This window comes from Vombatus ursinus, unplaced genomic scaffold (genome assembly GCF_900497805.2).
Source record: "Vombatus ursinus unplaced genomic scaffold, bare-nosed wombat genome assembly UNPS02014818.1, whole genome shotgun sequence".
Lineage (NCBI taxonomy): Eukaryota > Metazoa > Chordata > Mammalia > Diprotodontia > Vombatidae > Vombatus > Vombatus ursinus.
In genome coordinates, this window is record NW_020954596.1 from 9,440,970 (window position 1) to 9,449,393 (window position 8,424).

The 8,424-nt window shown below is 42.4% G+C and overlaps 1 protein-coding gene across 5 annotated transcripts in view; it reads left to right on the forward strand.

Annotated features, from left to right (window-relative positions):
* SH3BP2 (SH3 domain binding protein 2) overlaps positions 1 to 7,750 on the forward strand; it is a 110,859-nt gene extending 103,109 nt beyond the window's left edge. For all 5 annotated transcript variants that reach the window (XM_027836086.1, XM_027836087.1, XM_027836085.1 and 2 more), the window contains 6 exons: positions 23 to 113; positions 2,641 to 2,749; positions 3,868 to 3,923; positions 4,813 to 4,891; positions 5,913 to 5,972; positions 7,037 to 7,750. In XM_027836086.1, coding sequence (XP_027691887.1) covers positions 23 to 113; positions 2,641 to 2,749; positions 3,868 to 3,923; positions 4,813 to 4,891; positions 5,913 to 5,972; positions 7,037 to 7,174 — 533 coding nt within the window. In that variant the 3' untranslated portion in view covers positions 7,175 to 7,750. The remainder of the gene's footprint in view (positions 1 to 22; positions 114 to 2,640; positions 2,750 to 3,867; positions 3,924 to 4,812; positions 4,892 to 5,912; positions 5,973 to 7,036) is intronic.
* The last annotated feature ends 674 nt before the right edge of the window (positions 7,751 to 8,424 follow it).

An 8,424-nucleotide genomic window follows, 5' to 3' on the forward strand; every position in this document is an offset into this window, starting at 1 on the left:
CCACCAGCCTTGGCACCTAAACATGCTGTGCCTGGGCCACCAGCCTTGGCACCTAAACACCCTGTACCTGAACTGAAGCCCAGAACTGAAAAACCTTCACTCCCCCAACTACAGTAAGTCTGAGCCCCTCTGAACTGAAGGCTTAGCCCTTCACTGGAAATTGTCACCTTTCAGTCAAAACTGGAGAGGTGTAGTCTTTTCAGTCACATGGTCTTATGTTTTTGATACAAAATGTTTTTCTGACCATCATTAATTTTATTATCATACTACAGTTGGGGGGGGGGAGACTCCATGATTAACCTAAATTTTATGATTCCTTAGCGTCTATGGATATAATTGGGTCTTTCTGAAAGAATTAGCATTACCATTATTTAATTTCTAATCTGAAAAATTTGAAAGATGCTAATATTTGGTATCTGGAGGCCAATTAGAAACACTTTCTAGAGTGTACTTCTTAGGTCTTGGATATTTTTAGTTATTAGAAATAATATTATTAATTAATTTAACTAATTTTTAATTAATGGAACAGATACCGGAAATTATTGTGATCCATAATCATAATGCCTTTTGCTTGTATGTGGACATTGTGGTATGATAGACTGAGAGCCACTTCTGACATGAGTGTGTGGCCCTTGCCAAATCACTTAAGCCCTCAATACCCCAGACAACTCTGAGGCTCTGAATTGCAGACATGGTGCTGATCCAGTCTGCAATGGCAGCAGAGGCTTCCATACTGGGCATTCTCCACATTAATGAAATCACAAGTCTGCGCTGAAAAATCTAGACTAAACACTGATCATTAGTATAATATCTTAATTTAATGAATTCAGCCTTCCAAAAACAATTGCTTTTATCTACCATAAAGAGAGCTTTAGGACTCTCCTGCTTTAGTTAATAGTCATCTAGAAGCATAATAACTCCCCACCGCAGTCATAGTTTAGTTGTTTCCTCACATGGAAGCCTCTCCCACCACCAAGAAGTTGGTTGGTGCTCTCATAGCCGTACTGAACTTAGGATAATGAAGACGTGTGTTTGCGTAGGGCTTTCTGGCTTACAGATTTCCCAGCAGAGCACCAGTTCTGACAGGTTCCACCTAGCTGAAAAGACATCAGTTATGGATCCAGGAGCATACCTGTATTCCAGGGACCAGCCTAGCTAAGTTCAGAGAGGCTCACTATGGCTACCAGGGGATAAGTTTATCGCCAGAGCAATTCACCAAAACTCTCCCCTGATGTTGTAGAAGGTTGTGATCCGCCTGAGTGGACGCATTCTAGCAAAAATCACAAATCTTTGAAGTACAGAGTAGGTTTATGGTTTACAAAGCTCTGTCCCCCATAATAATTCTGTGAAGAACATCCAAGCATCCTCATTTTACAGATGAGAAAACTGAGGTTCAGGAAATTAAAGTGACTTGCCTAAGATTACATAGCTAGTAAGTAGACAGTCAGTGGAACCCAAGACCACAGAATCGCTAAGAATAAGAGCAGTAAGGGACTTTAAAGACCTTCTGTTTTTCCAGCCCTCATTTGTACCAATGAGAAAACTGAGGCCCACAGTGGTTAGTGTTTGAATTGGGATTCCCAAGGAGACTCACACAGAATTTCAAAATTAGAAGAAAACTCAAAGATGATCTAGTGCAAGCCAAGTGCTTCTGACTCCAAGTGTTCTTTCCACCCCATAATACTGTCTTTTCCTGCACCTGTTTTATCCTCAGTAGTTTGGCCTCTGGCTGAAGTTTGCTTTGTTTTCCCAATCAAAGTACCTCACCAACCCTGTCTATTAAGGCATAGAGGGATTGCTACTTAAGTTGGTAGAGGGAGCATATATGCCTAGTAGAGAGAAGCACAGAAGGAGAGAATGGAATCCACAACCCCTACAGCCAAAGCCCATTGTACTTCCTGAAACAGCACCATAATGACTGATTGCAGTCAAAATAGTGTACCTTGAATTCAAGTTTTCAACAGCAAATCCTTTTATTCCCTAATAATAGTAAGCTGTATATAGTACTTTAAGGTTCACAAAACCCTTTCCAAATATTACCTCATTTTATTCTCACAACAATCCTGGAAGGTACAAGAGCTATTATTATCTCCATTTTATAGATAAGGAAACTGAAGCAGACCGGTTAAAGTGACTTAACCAGGGTCACACAGCTAGTAAGCGTCTGAGGCCAGATTTGAACTTGGGTCTTCGTGACTCCCATGTTGGGTGTTCTCTCCACTGCACCACCTACCTGCCTCCAAACCATTTACATTAGATTGGTTTCCAGCACATATTTATAGGAAGAAAATGGTTTCTTTGCAAGCAGCACTGTTTGGAAAGGGACACTTAGCTTGGTGTGTTGACTCTAAGTGGTCAATAGCACAGGTGCCAGGGACATAATGTGCCATCCCAGAACTCAGTGAAGACTCTTGTTCTGGGAGGTAGCATGGAGGAGAGGAAAGAACACTGAGACCTGGGTTCTAGTCCCCAGGCTGCTGGGACGTTACTGTGTGATCTTGAACAGGTTTCCAAATGAGTGGAGAGTTGAACTAGTTCATCTCTAAAGGCCCTTCTAGCTCTGGCATCCTACAGGTGGACTTGTTCGGGAGAATTAGCTATGGTAACCAGCGGTGTTCACAGTTTACTTATTCTTTTCAGGAGATCCCCACCAGATGGGCAGAGTTTCAGAAGCTTTTCCTTTGAGAAACCTTCACTCTCAACTAAGTTAGATACCAGCTGCGAGGATTCAGATGAAGACTATGAAAAGGTACAGTTTATTTATGAAAGGAAGAGAACAGCACTCCTAGCAGGGAAGCTGAGCTGGAGATGGTACCTGGGCTGGGTAGAATGAGATCGAAGGATAATAAGTAGTACAGTTTGGCAAGTTCCATAGATTAATGTGATAGGGAGTTACATGAGATAAAGCTGGAAAGGTAAAGTAGTCCCAGATCAGGAAGAGTCTTGAATGCCAGCCTAAAGAATTTAAACTTTATTCTGTAGACAGTTGGGAGATATTGAAGGTTATCAAGCAGAACAATAATGCAATAAGAGCTGTGTGTTAGGAGATTACTCTGCTTTGCCTGCCTTTCCCAAAGGGAAATTTTACTGCCTCTGTTCATAGAGTGGATAGAGCAGCATAGAAATGAGATAGATAATGAGATTTCTAAATAAATGGTGTGTGTGTGTATGTGTGTGTGTGTGTGTGTGTGTGTGTGTGTGTGTGTGTTCACTCAACAAACATTTAGGCAGGTACTGAGCCAAGCTCTGAAGGACATACAGAGATGAATCAGACACATTTCCTACCCTAATGGAATTTACAGACTAGTACAGAAAATAAGACCAAGACACAATAATACAAAATAGAACATCATTATCTGAAAGAGATATGAAATTCGAAAAAGAGAGAGATCCGGTTTGGAGAATCTGGGAATGGTTCATTAAGAAGTCGGTTCCTTTAGCAGTTAGTCATAAGGTGGTACTGAAGTGGATTGATGGTATGTGGGGGGGGGGGGGGGGCAGCCAGAGGAAAGCATTTACTACTAAATGGACAAGTCCCAGGTGTTTGAGCATGGGTTCCCGAATTCTATCATCAGCATGCATTCATTCAAGAAAACGTTTGCCAGATCGTTATTAAGCTTCCATTGTGCAAGGCATTGGGTGAAATACAAAATTAAAAAAGTCATCATGGAGATTTCTCATGAAGCTTTCAGTCTTGTAGGGGTATGAGATATAAACACAAATACCAGTAATGCAGAATCTCATGTGATAAATGCATCAGACAAATACAGAACATGAGGACCAAGGGGGAGGTTGTTGTCAACAATATGAATATGTTTAAATGTGTCACATACTAAGGTGTATGCATTGCTTTCCTCTTTCTTCCAGGTGCCGCTGCCTACCTCCATCTTTGTCAACACCACCGAATCCTACGAAGTGGAAAAGTATGCTGAATTCCAATTATTCTATTTAAAATGCTTGTCTGTTGGGCAGAAATAGGAAGAATAGGTGGAGGTTATAAGGAAGCCAACTTGGAGTCAATATGAAAGAATTTCCAAACAATTAGAGTGTCTGAAAGTGGACAGCACTGCCTTATTGGGTTAGTTCCCCATCACTGGGGAGAGAGTGGGGGGTCTTCAAGCAGAAGCTGAGTAACCACTTGTTGGATATGGTTGGATCACAGATTTAGAGAGGAAAGACACTTGAGGCCATTTAGCCTGATCTTATTTTACAGTTGAGGGGATGGAGACTCAGAAAGGTGAATGGAACTTGTTCAAGATCATTCAGGTGTGGTAGAACTACAATTTGAACCCAGATTGCTGACTTCAAATCCCACACTCTTTCCATTGTGTTTGGATGCCTGGGATAGCAGGGATTCATGAATGTTCAAATATAATTTGCACTAAGTGGCCCCTAAGGTCCCTTCCAACTCTGGGGTGTTATCATCGTTCTTTTTGGAAAGAAAAACAGATGACAGTTCCATAAACTGCTATTTCCACAGGAAACCCTGGTGGGAAGCAATTTTTATAATTGAGATTAGGAAATGGGGTGATGCCATTATCATGGAAACCAACTGAACTTTTTAAATAACATTTGAGATTGTGTAACACAGTCCTGTTAAGTTCCAGACATGTCTAGTTAAAAAAAAAAAAACCAACAACAAAAAAGAGGAAAAGGTATTAAATACCAACTGTGGTACTATTTGAAAATGTTATTGTAGCATTCAGTAGGGTGGGCCTCCAGCCTATCTCCTCAGCTTTAGCAGTTCAGTGCAAGGAGGCTACATTTGGAACTGTTTGATGAAGTCCTTACAGTTACTGTCTTCTGTTTTAGCTTGTTTAAAGCCACTGATCCTAGGGGACAGCCACAAGATGGACTCTACTGTATTAGAAATTCCTCAAAGACGGGAAAGGTAACATGCCACAGACAAGTGTCAATTCAATACATTCATTCATTCAACAAGCTCTGTGTTCAGAGTCCTGTGTGTAGACGTTGGGGGAGATACAAAGGCAAATAAGTGCCTTCCTCAGGATAGTCTAATAATTTTAATGACCAACATTTACTGATCACTTTAAGGCTTATAAAGTGCTTTACTCACCATAACCCTGTGAAGGCAGGTAGTGTGGGTTGTCCCTATTTTACAGATTGGGAAACTGAGATTCTTAGAAGTTAATCTAATAGAAAAGATAATATTAATACTATTACTGGTATCAATAATATTCATAATAAGGCAATGACTTTTTCCCCTTACCTGCTAGGAGCAAAAATAGTTTTCTGTAAAGTTATTTCCAGTGACCCAGCCATTCAGGCTTTAGGGAGGGTAAAAAAAAAAAGTGAGGAACAAAGTTGGCAGGGTATGTTGGGGCAGGGAGCAGAGATCTCAGTCTTTGCCTCTTCTCTCTGCCAGCCTTAAAGGCTAGAACACAGAATCTCAGAGCTGAAGAGTGACTATATGGATTTTCTCATCCAAACCCTTCCCTTGACAAATAAAAAGACTGAGGCCTGGACACCTGAGTTCTAATTATGCCTGTTGCCATTTGCTACTCAGGTGGCAGGGGCACTTAATTTCCTAGAACCTTGGTGCCCTTTTTGAAATTGGAGATAATACTGGCACTAACTAACTCAAGGGACGTTTTAAGGAAGGCACTTTGCAAGTTCTCTACAAACAGGAATTGTTAGTAGTTCTAGCCAAGGTTACACAGAGTAAGGAAGATAGCAGAGACAGGTCTAGAACCTCGGTCTAGTGCTCCTTACTCTAATGATTCCACCCACTGATGACAGCAGAGCACCCGCTTTCTCTATTTCTCCTGCCCTTATTTTTTCTGGCCTATTCCGTCTGCAAACCCCCAACCCCAGTGCACAAATTGGTCTCTGCAGGACTTAGATGAACTGACTTTTTGATGATCCTTTTTCTTTTTCCCTTTCAAATTCAGGTTTTAGTTGTGTGGGATGAAGCCTTTAACAAAGTGAGAAACTACCGGATCTTTGAAAAGGTGAGAGATGTTGTTCACAAGCCTTGAGATTTCAAGGCCTTTTGTTTCCCATGACCAAGCTTTAAACAAGAGCTGTGGTCAGGTTGTGCTGGGGATTGGAGACAATCTTACAGCAGAAATTACTTGTGTTTTGGGTTTTCTCCTTACTGGGCTGTGTCACACCTGTGGTGTCTCATCTCATACTCACTATGTTCACGTAGATCCAGTAGGTGCTCTTGGAATTCCTCCCCATTTTAAAGCTTAAGGAAGCAGAGGCAGAAGGGAGCGCTGGTCTACCCTAAATCACCTGGCTGTCAGGCCAGAATAGAAACCCTGGTGTCTGGGCTCCCGCTAGAACTAAGGAAGGAGGTCCTTGGGATTGGTGCTAGAGAGCTGACTCTCTCTAAAAGGTGTCTACCTTTTAGAATTGGAAGAGAGAAAGTATGTTGAACTTTCTGCTTCTGTTAATATATTCTTCTCTTTTCTTCTTCTTTCCCCTCTTCGTCCTTCTTTTCTTCTTTCTTCTTCTCCCATCCTCCTTTCTTTTCTTTTGGCTCCATAGAGATTCCAGGCTAGGAAACCTCATACCCCCCATTCCTATTCCATTTCCTTTCTTCTTCTCCCCCTTTGTGACATTACTTTCCTTCTTTCCTCTTCCTAACCTCTCTTTTCATCCTTTCCTCTCCTTTGTTCTGTTCCAACCATGTCTATGCCTCAAACCTGTCAGTGACAGGCAATGGTTCACCCATAGGTAAAGCTTTTTTTTTTCCCGAGGCAGTTGGGATTAAGTGATTTGCCTAGGGTCACACAGCTAGTAAGTGTCAAATGTCTGGTCTGAGAGTGCATTTGAACTCAGGTCCTCCTGAATCCAGGGCTGGTGTTTTATCCACTGCGCCACCTAGCTGCCCCTAGGTAAAGCTTTTTTTAAAAAGAGCTTTCTAACCAGCCCTAAACTAATGCTTCTCCCAAGGCCTTTGGGTGGATAGGAGGGATAATCTTGTGAATGGTTATCTGGGCCAAGAAATAAAGGGGAAGGGAATGTTTTTAGTTCTCAGAGATAAGCATTGTCTTTGTTTTTACCCTAGGACTCCAGATTTTACCTTGAAGGAGAGCTTTTGTTTGTGAGCATCGGAAGCCTGGTTGAGCACTATTACACCCATGTCCTGCCTGGGCACAAGAGCCTCCTTCTTCAGCATCCCTATGGCTACTCAGGGCCCAGGTGACACCTGCCTGACCTAGTGATTTGGTGCAATAATTGAACCTGGAGACAGAAAGAAGAAAGAAAGACTTGGATGGTTGGTCTTGACTTCCATGGGCAGCTGCCCACCCAACCTGGGTCCTTGATTTCATCTCTCCTGCATGTTATTCTGAACCTGTGTTACAACTCTGTTGTGTGTTCCTCCCAGAGACAGGTGGATTTGGTTCACTGTCCACCTTTCTTCCATTGACTCTTCCCACCTCCCCACCCCCAAGAGTGAATGCATTCATCATAAATAAGCACATCCTCAACCCCATTTACCAAGGAATTCTTAAAGGACTTCTTCCCTGGTGGCCACACTGGAGAGACAATATTGAAAAAGGTCACTATGGAAATGGGCAGAGGTACTTTTATGGATCAGGGCACAGGATACTGTGTCTCAAAGAGTTGCTGAGTCAGCTTGAGAAGTCTTAGCAATATAGTTACAGAGCTAATGACTTAAGGCAGCCAGGGAGTGTGGTGAACAGAGCATGGGGCCTGGAGTTCAAATCCAGCCTCAGACACTCACTAGCTGTGTGACCTTGGGCAAGTCACTTAATCAGTTTGCCTCAGTTTCCTCATCTGTAAAATGGGGATAATAATAGCACCTACCTCCCAGGGTTGTTGTGAGGATCAAATGTCATAATAATTGTAAAGCACTTAACACAGTGCCTGGCACATAATAGGCACTGTATAAATGCTAGCTATTGTTATTAATTAATTGTTTTAAATTGTATCAAACAAGCAAAATTGTATTAAATTCACTTGTGTTTCAAGCAGGAGACATTTCAAAGTGACCCTCACAGAGACTCCACTCCTCCTTTTCCTTGCTGGCCATGAATACATTCACAAGCAACAAAATGAACTGAGAATATTGATGAAAACAAGCCTTCCCCTTCCCATCTGCCAATCATCAGGAGCAGCAAGAGGAGAGAGACCCCAGCTGGAGAGGGGGTAGATCCTTACTAGGGATGAGCTTAGGAATGGACTGTTTGAAAGGGAGACTGTTACGAGGCTTTCTGTCCTGGGCAAGGATTCCATTTGGCACTTAGGATTTCTCTCTGGGCCCGCGTGCAAATGTTCTCCTGCTCCTTGACCTCTCAGTTGCCACCCTGCAAAGAGTCATCGGGAAGCTCATCTTCATTGCACAAAGTCCCACACTGAGCCCACCTTCCATCCTAGACTCTTGGGCACGTGTTCATCGGCACCAAGCCAACCAAAAGATTTGTTCTTGTG